The sequence below is a fragment of the Lissotriton helveticus genome, chromosome 9 (assembly GCF_964261635.1).
Source record: "Lissotriton helveticus chromosome 9, aLisHel1.1, whole genome shotgun sequence".
NCBI lineage: Eukaryota > Metazoa > Chordata > Amphibia > Caudata > Salamandridae > Lissotriton > Lissotriton helveticus.
The window spans coordinates 337,649,406-337,668,048 of NC_136070.1; the positions used below are offsets into that span (position 1 = coordinate 337,649,406).

The 18,643-nt window shown below is 51.6% G+C and overlaps 1 protein-coding gene across 1 annotated transcript in view; it reads left to right on the forward strand.

The window, feature by feature from the left end:
• The first annotated feature begins 644 nt into the window (after window positions 1-644).
• Window positions 645-18,643, forward strand: part of NRDE2 (NRDE-2, necessary for RNA interference, domain containing) — a 233,079-nt gene continuing 215,080 nt past the window's right edge. Inside the window, exon 1 of the mRNA XM_078660057.1 lies at window positions 645-769. Within this exon, the coding sequence (XP_078516183.1) occupies window positions 709-769 (61 nt within the window). The 5' untranslated portion in view covers window positions 645-708. The remainder of the gene's footprint in view (window positions 770-18,643) is intronic.

Here is an 18,643-nt window from a genome sequence, read left to right on the forward strand (position 1 = left end):
TTCACTCGCGCACCGCTTTTATATGTTACCAGCCACTCTAGTTTCCGACATCTCCCTCTTTCCAATTGTTGGCCTGTGTGTATTTGATTATTCACTGTTTCCCGGGTGAGGGGCAACATCAGGTGACCGAGGGGGTTCCTTCAGGAATGTATATTTTTTCAACCGATTTTGCATCAATGTTTTTCTTCAATCCGTGTCAATCGGAAAATGAACTTCCCCTGCATTTTTTCCTGAATCTCTCTCTAATCTATTCCAAAATATCGGACCGCATGAATTCCCCTATCATTGCAAAGTACTAAAGCGCTTCGGTGCCTCTTTAGGGATTTTTATCTCACGGCGCATAAGTAGCTCCCCAAAACTACTTTGTCTTGCCCAGTACAGAAAACGTTTATACTTGTTTTATTGATGCGCCGCAAATGTGTTATCATGCTTTTCAGAAACAAGAAACTTTGACTGTACTGCTTTTTTAATTTGAATTAAATGCATGTATTCTACTATTTTTGTGAGTAGAATAGCCGCGTAATTAGGTCACGATCCTCGAAATTCTGCAGGACGCTTGTTATTATCCTCTTTGTTTTGCCTTCTCGGAAACTGACAGTAGGAGACCGCTAGAACTACGTATCCCGTCACGCTCCGCGGCTGGCAGGTTGACGTACATTCTGTGCGTCTTGGAGTGCTGTTTACAGCAGTTGAAAGTGAGGGCTAGCGATGTCTCTGTTCCCAGCCTTTTCTGACAGTGCAAATGACGCTCAAACCAACGTAAAGAAAGGTGAGTGAGCGAGAAAGTCCTGCTTTCTGGTGGGAGCTTTGGGACGGGTAGTCTGAGGTCATAGAAGAGGTCTTCTGTTTCCCATGCACATGTTTCAGAACCTCAACCAGGCAAGCCTGATGTTTTCTGGGACTTGCATTCCTGTGTACCCCATTATAAAATCTGAACGCCAATACAGTACACACGCAGACGGACAGGATTAGCTATTCACGCTGGATTGGGAAAGAAGAGAGCCCTTGATAATGTGCAAGACAGACCATACCCCTGGAGTGAGGGGTTAAAAGGGATACCATGGATGCGGGGGTAAATACATCATTTTATGTGTGGGGATAGGGGCCGGGGCAGGGGTATAGGAGACTACATTTCTGTTGTGGCGAGCGGGGTCGGGTAATCTTCGGGGACCCACTACACATTGCCTTTGATGCCGCTGACTCCGATAAACATGCAATCACAGAGTTTTAAAGTGAAATAGGAATAGTAAAATAAGCTATTTTGAAGTTCAGATGCGGTTTTTGTTAAACCCAGCCAGGGAGTCAAGGCATCTGCTGCTAAAGGCCAAACTCAGACTGGAGGTCAAAGTTTGAATCTCTGCAGGATCTGCTTTTCACCCTTCGAAGGTTTATAATGGGAGTGCTACTAGGTTGATATAATAATAATAACCCCTGTCATTTTTTGTGCTATTAGACCGTGAGAACATTACTGGAAGTGCTTCATAAGCAGAGACAGGACTCCTCTTTTTAGGTCGAGCCTAGGCAACTGTTGGAAGCAGACAGGAACAAGTTGATGATATGCAAGTAATTTATTATAAGCATACATGCCAACATTTCAGGAGAGCAAAGTGGGAGATTTAAAAAAAAAAATCGGTAGAATGGGGCATTGAATCGGGTTACTGGCATGTATGGGCTTTGTAAGTGTGCTACTGTAGGATCGGACATTTGAAACGCAAATGCACGTTTTTTTCTTACCTTTCAGATGCATGGAGCATAATGGCAGGCAGAGAGGGTGATGCAAGTGTTGGGCACTGGCCTGGCAGTTGTTGGCAGTGCATGCACCCCCCAATTCCCTGTGGCAGCCCGGGCTGAAACAGCTCCCTCCCCCCCCTCCCCTACTTCGCAGGTCTTTAAAAGACGATTCCCTTGTTAATGACGCTTTGTTGGTTTTTCACCCCTTCGAGAGCCCCTGCATCGCCACTCTTTGCTAGAAGAATTAGCACTTTACACAATACCAAGCCCTGTCAGCTGAAACCCCAGAGGAATCGGGTTTTTGCTTGTAGGAATCGGGAGGCGGGAGACTAGCCATCAAATCGGTAGTCTCACGCCTGAATCGGGAGGGTTGGCATGTCTGTATAAGCGACACAGCAACAGATGAAGGCAGCTACTATGCAGGCAGGAACAGTCAACTGAACCTGATGCCTAGCAGCCAATGTGAGTTCTAAATAGAACTCTGAACATACAAAGAAATACAATTCCATTTAAAGATAGATAAATAAAATATACATATGAATGAAGTATGTAACAGCAACGCTTGCGCTATCGCTTAGCGACCTGTAGTAATTGCTTTGTGGAGTTCCAACTCCACCCATTGCTTGTTTTTGTGTTTCCTTTGTCTATGTCAAAATCAAATCAGGTGTTTGTTAAGCGCGACTACTCACCCGTAAGGGTCTCAAGGCGCTGGGGAGTGTGGGGGGTGCGCAGGTTCCAGTCCATCAAGGAGGGGGTCTGTCGAAGAGCCTGGATTTGAGGTTTCTTGCGAAGATGGGGAGCGATGTTATCTGCCTGAGGTGGAGCGGAAGGTCGTTCCAGGCTCTGGCTGTGAAGAAGGAGAAGGAGAAGGAGGGGCATCCTGATCTGGTCTTTCTGGTGAGGGGGACCATGCGTAGGAGAGCTGGGCTGATCGTAGGGTCCTTTGGGGTGCGTGGAATTTGAGTCGGCTGTTCAGGTATGTATGCTGGTCTGGTGTCATGGAGTGCCTTGTGAGCGTGGGTTAGCAGCTTGAAGGTGACTCTAGCTTCGATGGGGAGCCAGTGGAGTGTGCGCAGGTGCTGGGAGATGTGGCAGTGTCTTGGCAGGTTGAGGACCAGTCTTGCGGCGTTTTGGATGTTATTTAGCTTGCGGGTGAGGTTTTAGTTTATTCCGGCATAGAGTGCATTGCCGTAGTCGAGCCTGCTGGTGACCAGGGCGTGAGTGACGGTCTTTCTGTGTTTGAGGTCTTGCATAGGAGGCAGAGGGTGTGGAAGCAGGAGGACGAGACAGAGTTGGTCTGGTGGTACATTTTGAGCTCTGAGTCCAGGATGATTCCCAGGTTGCGTGCGTGGTCCGTGGGGGTGGGCGGGCTTCCGAGGGCGGGGGGCCACCAGGTGTCGTTCTAGGCGTCTGGGTTTGGGCCCATGATGTCAGTGTCCTTCATAAATCTTTGCTTGCCAGTTGTCAGTCCTGCCTCTTTTCCCTCCTTTTTCTCTTCCTTTCTTCCCATGCATCAGGGCCTTACTACTGTCTAATCACGCTACAGTTCTTTATACGTTCTTTGGGGGACATTTTTTTTTCTCTTGGTTTCCTGCTCTGTTTGCCTGTGTGTAGTTTTGGCACCATAGCTGATTTTTAATTTTTTTAAATTTTTTTTAATTTTTTTATAAAAGACCTTTATTGTACAAAGTGCATCTTACACAGCTTACAACCCCTCGGGGCCAGCCGCGTGAATCAATAACTATGTGAAATGTTGTCAGGTGAACACAGCTGTATAGCCGACAACCCTGAGGTTCGGCGGCGTAAAGTGTTTCTTTGCAGCACTTACATTCAGTAAACCACATATCTCGATGAGTAAACAGGTCTGTAAGGTTTTGTCTGTTTGTAGAGCAATGGTGGTGTTCGTCTTTGTCGCCAGTTGGATATCAGCCCGCTCCCATGAGTAAATATTATGGGTAAGTGTGTCGGTGAGTTTCTTCTCCCATGTGGGTGCGGGGCATTGAAGTCAAAGGGTAGTTCTGTGCAATATCGCAAGTGTGTCAATGGACGAGCGTCCATGCAGCTTACTATTCCTAGTAGTAGAAGCTCGTGTTGGCGGTAGCGTTCGGCAGGAATCACCAAGTTTGTGGCTGTTACTCTCAGTGGTCCTAGGTATGTGGCGTTTCTCAGTAGCTGTGATTCGAGCGAGATAGCCGGTATTGTGTAAAACAACCCGGATCCATCTGCCCGTCCTCAGGTAGTGCGCGCGGTAGTCGTTCCCTTCTGGCCGCCTTCTAGTGTTGCTGTGTTTTATCAGCTTTGGGAAGGGAAGGGGCCTGACATATTGGCTAGAATGTGGTGTCCAAAGTTATTCGTGCAACGCGTACAATGTCTTTGTGAACAAACTTAAGAGAGCCTGGTCAGGAAATAGAACCAGCACATCAATAAACATCCAAACCTTAACATGGGGGGTATATGCAAAAGGGAGAGGAAGCGTGGGTGTGTGTATCCATGTGTTTAAGGGAAAAGGAGCAGTGTTGCAGTGTCAGTGTAGGTCTAGCGGTCGGGGAGTGGGATGCATCTTGTAGTTAACGCATGTACCTAGGGGGGGTTCTACCACGGGGGCACATTGATGATGTCTTTAGAGTGCAGTTAATCAAAAAGAGACTAGCTCGAAAATAGGCAAAGATAACAAAAATTAATTTAATTTTTAGTTCAAGGACTCAAGTATGTTTTGTCACGGGTTAGTGGCACCTGGTAGGTGTGCTCATGAAGCCCTCACCCTCCAACCTAGTTGGTGGCATGCTTCATCATCGGGCCCACCCAGTGACACCTAGCGTGTCCCGGGTGTGCTTCGACGCCTGATTACAGCGGAGCAGGTATGTCGCTGAGTGTGCGGTGAAGAGTGTTATGGATAGTGAGTTTAAAACGGCTTGGCGGGGATCCCAGTGCCCGGAGGCAAATTATACTTTAATAGCTGGGTCACCGTCAGCGGTTAAAAATAAGGCTGTTGGATGTTAGAGGCGGGTTACGACCTCCCACATCCTGGAATATGTCAACATGTTTCAGCCAGTGCCTTATGACTATGCTGGCTTTCTTCAGGACGGATACAAATACGTGTGTGTGATAAAAACTAGTGGGTGTATACTTCAGACTATGTGTATACACGCCCTAAAGTGTTTTTCTATGTGTGAGAGGGGGATTCCCATCTCAAAACACGCTAGTTTTAGAAATGTGCTACTTCATGGTTGAGAAGTGGCAAGGGTTGACCAGAATTGCTGGCCAGAGCCTGCTTTGGACCTGTAGTGCCTCCTTCGCAGAACCGGTCAGGTTAGAGTGCAGTCAGGGGGGCGGTCGCGTCCAGGCTGCATAATGAGGGTCTGATATGTGGAGGTGGGGTTGGGGCAATAAGCGTTTCGTCGCTAACAGTAGGGCACATGTTTTAGGTATTTCGGAGTATGAGTGTGGCGCAGGCAAGGCTCAGTGCATTGTGCGCAGTGTGGCGGATGTATGGAGGCGTGGGTTCCGGCTTGTATCACCCCGTCGGAGGGGGGGGGACGGGTGGGGGAGCAGTGGGCACAAGCATATTCCGTAGTGTCCCCTGCAGGGGTGTGGAGGTCGGATGCGGATCCTTTCAAGTGATCCCCTGTTCCAAGCATTTCTGCTGGAAGGATTGGAGGATGTCGTCCCAGTGTTGTGCAATTGGGAATTTCCTAAGTCCTGCCGTCTCTTCCCGTCGTAAGACTGTGCCCTCCGCCCGTGCCCAGTTGGTAAGGGACAGGTACCAGTGCCGTACATGTGGAGGTGTGTTGCCCTTCCACCGCTTGGTAAGCAGTCGTTTGGCCGTGATCAACCCGAGGTCCCAGTATCGGGCCGGCACCTTGTTTAGCTTTGTGCGTTTGTATAGTCCCAGAATGCAGGCTTCCCAAGTTCTCGGCACGTGTTCGTCAGTGCAGCGTGTAAGCAGCGCTGTTACCTCATCCCAATATTTCTGGATGTTGGGGCACAGCCAGAGCATGTGTAAGAGGTCTGCACCTACCAGGGAACAGCGTCTGCAGGCAGTATCTGGGACCGAAAAGTATCTGTTTATTTTGTCCGGTGTGAGATAGGCACGGTGTAATATATAGAGTTGTATGATTTTGAAGCGTGGATTGCGCGGGATGTTAACCGGTCCAGTCAACACCATCGCCCACTCCTTGTCCGTCCAATCCCTCCCTCTGTCCGCCGCCCACTTCTCTCTCAGCTGCGAGGTGGTGGGTTGTGTGTGAATCAGGAGAGCCTGCGCTTGCCAATGTATTATGTGGGAGCCATTGCTCATAACATGGAGGTATTGTGCATGAAGTGGTGCATCGGTAGCTCCTCGGACATGTCACCCCAGGCGGCAGTCAGCGTGCGAATGAGGGACGCATGCAATAGGAATTGTCCAGCTGGGAGGGTCGTATCTTCCGCGAGGCTCGCAAAGGGGAGGAGAGCACCATCAGTATATAGGTCCCCTAGCGTTTCCACGCCTGCAGTGTACCAGCTGTCCAGCATTGCATCCGTCAGTACTCCAGTTGCCACGGGGGTGCCCAGCAGAGGGAGTATCGGAGCATACGGTATCGTCGTTCGGGTAAGTCGTAGGCATCGCAGAAAACACATGCGCGCCACCGCTAGGTACAGCTGCGGGGGACGAGGAGCCCGGGTCAGCGGATGAAACAGGGCGTGCACTTGTAATTGAGACCAGGTGTGACGTCCGTGGCGGCGTCCCCTAGGTTCCTACCACCTAGCCATCCCGACACCCACTGCATCTGCGCCGCCAGATAATATAGTTCCATGTTGGGAACCGCTAGTCCCCCCGATTCAATGGGCATATACAACTTCGTCAGTGGCACACGCGGTCGGCCCGCATTCCAGATCAAGCCGCGAAGTAGGACCTCGAGGTCCCGGAATACCCGGTTGGGGACATAGGACGGGATATTGGCAAAGTAGTACAAGAGTCTCGGCAAGACTATCATTTTCGCCAGAGTTACTCGGCTGGGTACATTTAGTGGCAGAGTCCTCCAAAATCCAATTTGTGTCCGGATGGATGCGAGCGCTCGCATCAGGTTCCCCTCCAAAATGTCCGTAGGGTTACGGTAGATGTGGATTCCTAGGTATCTAAACGTCTTGGGATACCATTGTAGCCTTTCGCCACCGATGTATACATCGCTCTCGGGTACATCCAGGTCAAAGGAATAGGCCCCAGATTTAGCCCAGTAGAATCTCAAGCCGACATCTCCTCAAAGGTGCGGAAAATGTCAGCGAGGGACTCCGGGACATTGGTCAAGTCTCTAACATAGAGGAGGAGATCGTCCGCATATAACGATACCACGTGGAGGCCATCCGCCATCGGTATTCCCCACTCCGCACCTCGGGTCCGGAGAATTGTGGCCAGGGGTTCCATGGCCAAGGAAAACAGCAGGGGTGACAGGGGGCAGCCCTGCCTGGTGCCTCTCTGCACACGAATAGAGTCAGAAAGCAACGCGCCAGTGCGGACACGAACTGTGGGCCTACGGTACAATAAGCCAACCATGGTCTCGTAGTCATCCCCCAATTCCAATTTGTCCATGACCGCCCGTAGGTATGGCCATTCCACCGAGTCAAATGCTTGCTCTAGGTCCAGCACCAGGCACCCGGCGCGTGGCCAATGGCGTGTGGCGTACTCCTGTATGCGGAATAGGCGGCGGATGTTATAGGAGGTGTGGCGTGTTGGTACAAATCCATTCTGGTCGTGGTGCACCAGGGTTGGCACTAGGGGGGCCAGTCTCTGGGCCAGGGCGGAAGCAAGGATTTTATAATCGGTATTAAGGAGGGCCAGGGGACGGTAAGAGCCCAGTTGCTCGCCATCCCTGCCGGGTTTGAGTAAGGAAATAAGGGTAGCCTCATTGAGCGTCGGGGGGAGGGAGAAGTCTTCCGTAGCTGCAGTATACATTTTTAACAGCTGGGGAACGAGTATGTTCGCACATGTAGGGCATGCGCACCCGACCAGTAGGAATATGTCCGTGTTGTTGGTTTACGCATCCTCCATGCGTCGTGGAGATCCCACTGTGTAGCCCAGTTGATTAATGCTTTCGTGGCGGCGTGTGTCTGTGCACTGGTCGGGGGTGGGGAAGATCTATCTAGAGTCGCATCTAGGACGCAGGTGTAGTCACCCCCCAGGATCCACGGGACCCCATGCCAGGTCGCCAGTACTGTCGAGAGGCGGGTAAAGAAACTACTCTAGTCAGTGTTTGGGGAATACAGCGAAGCCAGTACTACGGGCTGTCCATCAAGTCTGCCTCGAGTTACCACGTACCTGCCGTCTGGGTCTATATGTGTGTCCATTACCACCCACGGGGTTCCAGGCCGGACCCACAGAAGCGCCCCGCGGGCGAAGGAGGAATACTCAGTGGCATAAAGTTGACCGCGCCATCTGCGGTGCAGAGCGCACACCTCCGCCTTATTTAAATGTGTTTCTTGTAACAGTGCTACGTGAAATTTGTGGCGTTTCAAATAAGAGTAAATCTGGTAAGGCCTCGCTGGTGTTTGCATGCCCCTGACATTCCATGTACATATCCTAATTTCAGCCATTATCGTCGCTTATGTAGGAGTCACCCCTGTCATCCGGTCTCAGTCCCCCGTGTGTGGTCCCCCACTGATCCCCCGGCACCCCTCCCCTGTTCAGACCAGACATAGTTGCTGTCACATGTAGGAACAATCCAAGCAGTTTCCAAGAGGTGGGGGTAGGATTGAAAACATGGAGTCTAAAAGATACAGAACAATAAAAAATACCAAAAGGTCGGCCGCGCAACATGCTGCCGTCCAAACACTCAAGTGAGTTGAATAAGCTATACGATTCTAGGGGGTGTTAAGCAGGTGGTACCAATAGCGATACAGCAATATTGTTCTCCCCCCCCAAAAAAAGGGGGGGTATCTTCCCGCCTCGGGCCGTGGAAAGTATGCCACAGCTGGCAGGCATCACCGGGTGTCAATCCACCCGATGCAAAGGGAGTGTGTCTGTTTGTAGCGAAGTGCAGTAGGAGAGTTCGCACGGGGGAACAAGTCATTGGTAGAGTACGGCTATGTGCCGCTATAGTATCTGCAACCACCTCAAGGAGAGGAGTGTCTCAATGTCTCTTGACAGGTGCGTGTAGTGTCTGCAAGAGGTTACTCACTGCGTCCCGTCGGTGCCATTGTCTGCAGAGCAAGGGGGCCTCACCCTCGCCCGCCGCCGTTGAGCCTCATGCACTCCAGGGCGGGTCAGGTTAGCGCCGATGAAACAGCTGCCGCGGTGTGTCGAGGCGAGAAGTCCTGGGGGCCCTCCTCAGGCGAGTAGGTCTGCTATCTGTGGCGTGACGTCGGGAAGGTCGACGGATTGTTGAGAGTCCGGCAATCCGTAGATGGCTTCGTCGTCGCTAGGGAACACACGTGGGCTAGCATTCGGTGCAGAGGAAGGTGCCGGGGAGCCGCTGATTTCCGTGACTTTGCATAGTGCGTCCTGTTGCTCCTGCAAGATCAGGTCCGCCGGGGGGGGAGCGCGCTGTCGCCTCCTGTGAGTGGTGTAGTGTGGGCGATTTGTGTCGGCGACGTCGTCTCGGTCCTCTTGAGCGCGACATTGTGGCAGTGCCTTTAGCCTTCCTGGGCGTCTCCTCCACCCCGATCCAGCCAGGCCTCAACCTCCTCAGGATTGGTGAAGAAGTGCGTTTTGTCCTGCGCCACCACTCGCAATCGAGCCGGGAAAAGGAGTGAGTATTTGAGACCTATCTGCCGCAGCCTTCGCTTTGCCGCCAGAAAGGAGTGTCTCTGTCTCTGCACCTGGACTGTGTAGTCGGGCAAAAGCATCACTGTGGCGTTGTCAATCCGGATGTCGCCAAGTTTCCTGGATTCGCGCAGGATGGTGTCTCGATCCCTGTAGTTGAGGACGCGAAGGATCAGCGGCCTGGGGTTAGAGCCCGGGGGGAGGGGTCTCGTAGGCACGCAGTGCGCGCGTTCCACCACGAAGTATGGCGACAGCACGCCCTCCGGCAGGAGGCCTCTCAGCCAGTCCTCCACATGTCTAGTGGGGTCGGTCCCTTCCCATTTCTCCGGTATACCGACCAGTCTAATGTTGTTCCGTCGTGCCCGTCCTTCCGCATCCTCCGTTCGTTCTTCCAGGAATTCCACACTGTTGAGGAGGTCACGTACATGCTTGTCCGTTTGGCTCACCCGAGGCTCCAGAGCAGCCACTGCTCCCTCCAATGTTGTCGTGCGGTCCTGCAGTTTCTTGTGGTCAGCCCTGAGATGGGTTAGGTCTATCGCCACACTGTCTATCTTTGTTTCCAGGGAGGTACGAGTCTGCTGAAGGGATTCCTCCAGGCGTTCCATTACAGCCAGCACATTGTCCAGTTTTGACGTCACATGGTCAGAGTCCATCTTGGGTGGCGATTTGGCTTGTTTCCCCCTCAGTGATGTACCACCTGTTCCTGTACGCGTCTTCACACCCCCAGACATGAGCAAAGTGATGTGTGGAAGCGTCCGCTATGCTCAATGCGGGCAAGTCTGGAGGGTAGGTTGCAGCAGCTATGCGGGTGCAGTCGAGGCGTCAAGGCGTTGGCTCTTGGGAGAGATGTTGAGCTGTGCCTGAGGGTAGATCGCAACTGCGGCGTGGGCGAAGGCTGGTCACCAAGACCTCAGCCCTCGGACGTTTGGGTAGTGCTTGTCTCAGTCTCACCAGGAGCGTCGGTGGAACGTCCGCTCAGTCCCGCCCCGTGGGCATCATGGCCAGTGATGGTGTCCGCTTAGGCAGGTGCAGGTTAGTAAAGTGGGCGGGAGGGGCGCACACCTGGTGAAGGAGCACGGCTGGTTAGCGCCGTGGCATGCGACGTAGCTTGCCCTGTGCAGTCTGCAGCGTTTTCTTATAGGAGCATGGCTCTGGGCGTGGGTGCATTTCTCCCAACCATCGAGGGGGGCAATCGTAGCGTCCCGTCTACACCCGTGGTTCGTGATCGCCGCCAGCGGGCGGGGGGTGCGGGGGGGGCTCCCAACTGTCAGCGTTGCATTGTCGGGAGCTGGTAAGGGAAGCTCCAGCCACTGGTGGTTGTCCCTCAGCAGCTCGCCCCTCGTGAGCCCAGGCTCCTTACCCCTCAGGGTCCGTCCTTATGGGTGGTGTCCAGCGAAGCCAGGTTATCGCTTTCAGCCTCTCCTGGCCTCCCCCCGCCTCTGGGGTCGACCACATGGGTGTGCGGCTCGGGAGGCAATCAGGGACTCTCCCCTCGGTGCGGGTCCTGCGGGCGTTCGAAGGTTGTTGGATTGTTCCCCTGTGACCCCGCCGGGGCCAGGCCCCAACGCGGCCCGCCCGACACCGCTGCAGGCGTGGGCCCGTCGAAGCGCAGGACCGCTCCACCGGCGTCCGTCACATGTAGGCGCCTCACCACTCCGGCAGCTCCGCAAGTGGTCACGAGGCCATGTAGGGGCGTCGCTGCGGCGGTCGCAATGTAGGGGCGAGAGGGTCGCCCAGTTCTCTTCCGTGCTCGGCGGGCGTCTCTGGATGGCGCCGGGCAGGCCGCGCCGTTGGGCCTGTTGTTCTTGCCAAAGCCCCGGTCTCACGCAGTCGGACGCGCCGGGTCGAGATCGCCCAGTGCGGCTACAGTTGCACTACCTCTGCCGGTGCGGATCTTGGCATGCAAACAGCCTCAGATTCAGCTGATGTGTGGGTGGGGGTTATCTCAGGGTCCGCTCGCAGCTGCGGCTCGGTCAGGATATAGGAAACGGAGAAACGGCCCAGGGAAGGGGAGCTCAGGTCGGAGCTCTACCCTTCCACGTCCGTCGCCATTGCGCGCCAAGCCACGCCCCTTTGGCACCATAGCTGATTACATTTAAAAATAGTTTTTCTTACTCCCATCTCCTTTGAATTCCACAGTTGTATTGTGGGTACGTCTTGTTCCATGCCTCCATTTAGTTTGTTATATTTTTTAAGCTTTTAGCTAGTTTCGATGTCGACCTTCATTTGGGCTTTTTTAGTAGGATGTTTGTTTGTTTTGGGCTTTGTTTTAAGGAGGATTGGGCTTGTATTTTTTTATATCGGCAGAATGTTTTAAAACTGTTTTCCTGCAAAGTGAAAGTTTTTACATTTATTACTTTTTTTATTTAAAAGATGAGCGCTTATTCATCCTATGAAAACAGCGCACTTTGTGTGCAGGCAGCATGCATTAAAGGCGCGCGCACTGGGCACCTGGGGATGAGTATGCCCCGCCCCTTCGCTTCTGTACACGGCAGGCACAGTGATGTGGTGAGTTCCATTTGTCTCTGTGCCCTTGCAGATCTGGGTTTGGGTCTCAGATTCTCCTAAGTATCCAGTGCCTCAATATTCGCTCTGCCGCACTTGTTTGGCCCAGTGACACCACCCTACCCCCTACTCCGACACACACCATTATCACCATGCTTTGTCGGCTCCACACTCTAGTCATCCCCATCTCGGCTTCTTGCTCTCCAAGCTCTTTGCCTGAGATTAAGTGATTTGCCCAGAATAACAGGATGTTGATTGAGCCCATACCATGACTTGAACCTGGTTCCCCAGTTCCAAAGTCAGCATCCCTGGCCTTAGATAAAAAAACAACAAAATGTATTTTGAGAAGCAGGTAACTCTCCTAACTGGATTTATGTTAAGAAGAATACATCTAACCTGCCTGACTGCACTGCTTTCACGCTCTAATGTTGTTTTCCCCTCCTACTGCTCCCTACTCACGTGGTGACAGCCCCTACCTGCTCCTCAGTAGCTCCCCGTTCTAAAACACTGCGTTACCTACTTGCTAGCCGTGTTGCTCCCACCCTCCCGGCTCCGTTGCATTTTCCTTTTCTCCCTGTCTGGCTTTTCGTTTGTGTAAAAACCCCACCTCCCCAAGATCCTTTGTTGCTCTCCTTCATTTTCACCCCCTTCTCCTGCTGCTTCCCACCGTGGCATTGACTGTCCCTAACACACCCCTCCGCCCTTTTACGGGATGACTTAAAACCTTCCAAAAAATGGAATAAAGACACAGGCTCCTCTTGGCAATGCTAAGACCGTACTTTACTAACTGTCGCGACAGGGAGAAAGACCTTCAACACAGACTGCACCTTACTCTTCCTCAGTCTTTTTTAATTGCTGCTCACTTGTAGTGTTTTTTATACATGATTGTACAATGGTTCATTACAAACAGTAAATAATGATTGACTTGCAAGTAACAGATTAAAGATGGAAAAAACATTTGAAGACAGCTATTCGCATAGCCCCAGATTATGATCCAATCCATTATATATTCTTTATTGTATTCCCAACAATGCTTGATAAACAGAGCATTCTTCTGCTCATGAATGCGGGTGCGTCCATGGTAAATTTAAGTGAAGTGTGTACTTTCAGTATTGTGCACCTAAGACCTCTGCTCTGAACTAATTTATTTCCCTGCACATATTGTCTAATCAGGCACCTTAGATCCAGACCTGCCAAGTGTCACGCATCAGGCATGACGCTAACACATTTCAGTGTGGTGTTCACGCATCACCGCACTGAAATGCATTGTAACGCTTTTTACCACTGACCGGGCTACTAAGGCCAGCCTGCCTGGTGCTAGTGCGCGCGCCCACGCCTCTGCACCTGTGTGCCGTACGCCCGGCCCGGGCTGCAGCAGACTTCACTTGCCTCTGCTAGCAGGCTCAGTAACAGTTATAAATATCGTGCTCTTTCTGCTACTATGAATCAATCTGCTTTGCTGCAGAGATTGAAATTTCTGCCTGCTGTCGGCTCGGCCGAATGAGCTGGTATTTCCATGGCAGTTTTATAGTCCATGATTCTCTTCCCCTTGGTTGCCGTTTTAACTAAACATCCAACCTGGCTGCTGCGGGCCTGCACCTATTGCCCCTCACCGAGGGAAATATGCTGAGGAAGCCAAAGAGCCCGCTAGCATTTCCGCTGCTGCAGACGCTCACAGCGAGCAGGCTCTAGGAAAGCAAAGAACGTTATGCACGGCTATGTCAATCAGCCTAACAGAGAAGACGGCTGCGCTAGGAAAACAGCATCATGGGGATTGTAGTCTTATCTGCATAATAACACACCACTAAATAGCGCAGGACTGGCTGGAACAAAGTAGGACATAAAAGGCATTTTTATTTAGCTATATTTGGGTCAGTAGGTATGTTGCGCAGGATAATTTTTTCTAGACTAAATCTATTTCTCCATAAATATGTAGACTTGACTTTTTGTGATATTGTCGCGACATGGGAGTCTTTTTTGTGAAAAAGACGTGGCTGAGGTAAAATTGAAGTGATGACCTTTACCGACCCCGCCTTCTAATTGCAGAGGGAGTGACGTTGCCGGACTGGACTCTCTCAGGAGGCAGTCGGCCCTGTCCGGCGCTGCGGTAAGTAAACACCCGTGACTCGCAGCCCCAAGTAAGTGAGACTGGGCCCTGCACGGCAGCGCATGATCAGCTGCTTGCAGCCAGTGCCGGTCATTACATTTTCCCCTGGACATGGCTGTAGGCTCGAGGCTGCTGGCGAGCTATGACCAAGTGTGTGTTGCGGCCTCACAGCCTGAGTCGGCCTTGCTCAAAATGCCCGGGGGTGCATGCTGGTGTCTGCCACTGTTAGTTTTACAAAAAACACAGTTGATGGACAGAATGTAGAACACTGTCATACATTCACCCCAGTACAAGGATCTGGGCCTAAATCCATTGTTTTATTGCACTCCACACCACCCTGGGTTAGACACTGGCTATATGCAAATCAGCTCTGACCCTGTGCCTCATGGGAACAGTCCAGTCCGAACTACCAAGCCATGTCTTTCCCAGACCGGAATCAAGCATCCAAGGACCGGTTTCTGGCTATCAGCCTTCATCAGCCTGGATAGCTTGACTCCAGTGGTGTGGAGAGCCTGGGACTCACGTCTGAGCATACCCAGCCCACTCGGGGTGAAAATTGCAAAAAACACAGTTGATGGACAGAATGTAGAACAATGTCATACATTCACCCAGTACAAGGATCTGGGCCTAAATCCATCGTTTTTTTGCACTCCACACCACCCTGGGTTAGACACTGGCTATATGCAAATCAGCTCTGACCCTGTGCCTCATGGGAACAGTCCAGTCCGAACTACCAAGCCATGTCTTTCCCAGACCGGAATCAAGCATCCAAGGACCGGTTTCTGGCTATCAGCCTTCATCAGCCTGGATAGCTTGACTCCAGTGGTGTGGAGAGCCTGGGACTCACGTCTGAGCATACCCAGCCCACTCGGGTGAAAATTGCAAAAAACACAGTTGATGGACAGAATGTAGAACAATGTCATACATTCACCCCAGTACAAGGATCTGGGCCTAAATCCATTGTTTCTTTGCACTCCACACCACCCTGGGTTAGACACTGGCTATATGCAAATCAGCTCTGACCCTGTGCCTCATGGGAACAGTCCAGTCCGAACTACCAAGCCATGTCTTTCCCAGACCGGAATCAAGCATCCAAGGACCGGTTTCTGGCTATCAGCCTTCATCAGCCTGGATAGCTTGACTCCAGTGGTGTGGAGAGCCTGGGACTCACGTCTGAGCATACCCAGCCCACTCGGGGTGAAAATTGCAAAAAACACAGTTGATGGACAGAATGTAGAACAATGTCATACATTCACCCAGTACAAGGATCTGGGCCTAAATCCATCGTTTTTTTGCACTCCACACCACCCTGGGTTAGACACTGGCTATATGCAAATCAGCTCTGACCCTGTGCCTCATGGGAACAGTCCAGTCCGAACTACCAAGCCATGTCTTTCCCAGACCGGAATCAAGCATCCAAGGACCGGTTTCTGGCTATCAGCCTTCATCAGCCTGGATAGCTTGACTCCAGTGGTGTGGAGAGCCTGGGACTCACGTCTGAGCATACCCAGCCCACTTGGGGTGAAAATTGCAAAAAACACAGTTGATGGACAGAATGTAGAACAATGTCATACATTCACCCCAGTACAAGGATCTGGGCCTAAATCCATTGTTTTTTTGCACTCCACACCACCCTGGGTTAGACACTGGCTATATGCAAATCAGCTCTGACCCTGTGCCTCATGGGAACAGTCCAGTCCGAACTACCAAGCCATGTCTTTCCCAGACCGGAATCAAGCATCCAAGGACCGGTTTCTGGCTATCAGCCTTCATCAGCCTGGATAGCTTGACTCCAGTGGTGTGGAGAGCCTGGGACTCACGTCTGAGCATACCCAGCCCACTCGGGGTGAAAATTGCAAAAAACACAGTTGATAGACAGAATGTAGAACAATGTCATACATTCACCCCAGTACAAGGATCTGGGCCTAAATCCATCGTTTTTTTGCACTCCACACCACCCTGGGTTAGACACTGGCTATATGCAAATCAGCTCTGACCCTGTGCCTCATGGGAATAGTCCAGTCCGACTACCAAGCCATGTCTTTCCCAGACCGGAATCAAGCATCCAAGGACCGGTTTCTGGCTATCAGCCTTCATCAGCCTGGATAGCTTGACTCCAGTGGTGTGGAGAGCCTGGGACTCACGTCTGAGCATACCCAGCCCACTCGGGGTGAAAATTGCAAAAAACACAGTTGATGGACAGAATGTAGAACAATGTCCGCTTTTGGCCACCATAAGTGTGGCAGGGTAAGCTCAGACGTGAGTCCCTTGCTCACTTTGCCACTGGATTCAAGCAAGCCGGGCTGAAGACGGCTGGAATGCCAGAAACCGGTCCTCGGAAGCTTGTTTCCGGTCCAGGGAAGACATGGCTTGGCAGTTCGGGCTGGACTGTTTCAATGAGGCTCAGGGTCAGACTGCTTTGCATATAGCCATGTCTGAACTGGGGTGGCAGAGTGGGCTAAAGAACGGTGATGGATTAAACACAGATCTTTTGACTGGGTGTGAGTGTTTGATTGATTCAGATACTCCGTCCATCACCACCCCTTTTGGACCGCTTTTGGCCACCATAAGTGTGGCAGGGTATGCTCAGACGTGAGTCCCTTGCTCACTTTGCCACTGGATTCAAGCAAGCCGGGCTGAAGACGGCTGGAATGCCAAAAACCGGTCCTCGGAAGCTTGTTTCCGGTCCAGGGAAGACATGGCTTGGCAGTTCGGGCTGGACTGTTCCCATGAGGCACAGGGTCAGACTGATTTGCATATAGCCATGTCTGAACTGGGGTGGCAGAGTGGGCTAAAGAACGGTGATGGATTAAACCCAGATCTTTTGACTGGGTGTGAGTGTTTGATTGATTCAGATGCTCCGTCCATCACCACCCCCTTTTGTACCACTTTTGGCCACCATAAGTGTGGCAGGGTATGCTCAGATGTGAGTCCCTTGCTCACTTTGCCACTGGATTCAAGCAAGCCGGGCTGAAGACGGCTGGAATGCCAAAAACCGGTCCTCGGAAGCTTGTTTCCGGTCCAGGGAAGACATGGCTTGGCAGTTCGGGCTGGACTGTTCCCATGAGGCACAGGGTCAGACTGATTTGCATATAGCCATGTCTGAACTGGGGTGGCAGAGTGGGCTAAAGAACGGTGATGGATTAAACCCAGATCTTTTGACTGGGTGTGAGTGTTTGATTGATTCAGATGCTCCGTCCATCACCACCCCCTTTTGTACCGCTTTTGGCCACCATAAGTGTGGCAGGGTATGCTCAGACGTGAGTCCCTTGCTCACTTTGCCACTTGATTCAAGCAAGCCAGGCTGAAGACGGCTGGAATGCCAGAAACCGGTCCTCGGAAGCTTGTTTCCGGTCCAGGGAAGACATGGCTTGGCAGTTCGGGCTGGTCTGTTCCCATGAGGCACAGGGTCTGACTGATTTGCATATAGCCATGTCTAAACTGGGGTGGCAGAGTGGGCTAAAGAACGGTGATGGATTAAACCCAGATCTTTTGACTGGGTGTGAGTGTTTGATTGATTCAGATGCTCCGTCCATCACCACCCCCTTTTGTACCGCTTTTGGCCACCATAAGTGTGGCAGGGTATGCTCAGACGTGAGTCCCTTGCTCACTTTGCCACTGGATTCAAGCAAGCCGGGCTGAAGACGGCTGGAATGCCAGAAACCGGTCCTCAGAAGCTTGTTTCCGGTCCAGGGAAGACATGGCTTGGCAGTTCGGGCTGGACTGTTCCCATGAGGCACAGGGTGGCTTGGCAGTTCGGGCTGGACTGTTCCCATGAGGCACAGGGTCAGACTGATTTGCATATAGCCATGTCTGAACTGGGGTGGCAGAGTTGGCTAAAGAACGGTGATGGATTAAACCCAGATCTTTTGACTGGGTGTGAGTGTTTGATTGATTCAGATGCTCCGTCCATCACCACCCCCTTTTGTACCACTGTTAGTTTTACTTCTCCCTCGTCCAGCCAACAGCTGTCCTTTACTTGGGCTAAGGCAGCTCATCTCTGTGCAGCAGGCAGCTGCTGACAGTGGCTGCGGGGCTGGGCAGGGTACCATTGGAGGAGGCCTTCCTCCTCTTATGACTCCTCTTTGTCCCGCATACAGTGCATAATTTATGCAGGTGGTTGGTAGTGGAGGTAATTAATTTTTGGGGTCTGAGAGTTATTTTTCTTCCACCATATTTTGGTCCAGAGCTACTACTAGAGAGAATTACAGAACGGGAGCAAGAAGAAGACAGAGGAAGATAATGGAATAGTGACATATGGAGATAGCAGAAATGAAAAATAACCTGCAAGAGTGAGATAAGAAGACAAGAAGTGTAGGTTGATTGAAGAAAGAAGCATGACGTGGAATCAAAATGTATAAGCCTTGGTATTCATGAACACCTACATTCGGCAGCATGAGTGACAGCCTCTTTAGAAAAAGTATGAGCTCCTTATTTTTTTTATTTGTTTACAAATTGAGCATGGCATATCTATAACATACCATTTAACCTGGCCTAAATGCCACCAAGGCAAGCTTAATTGCACACTGAAAAATTATACATGTATCAAACAGGGTAATGTAAAG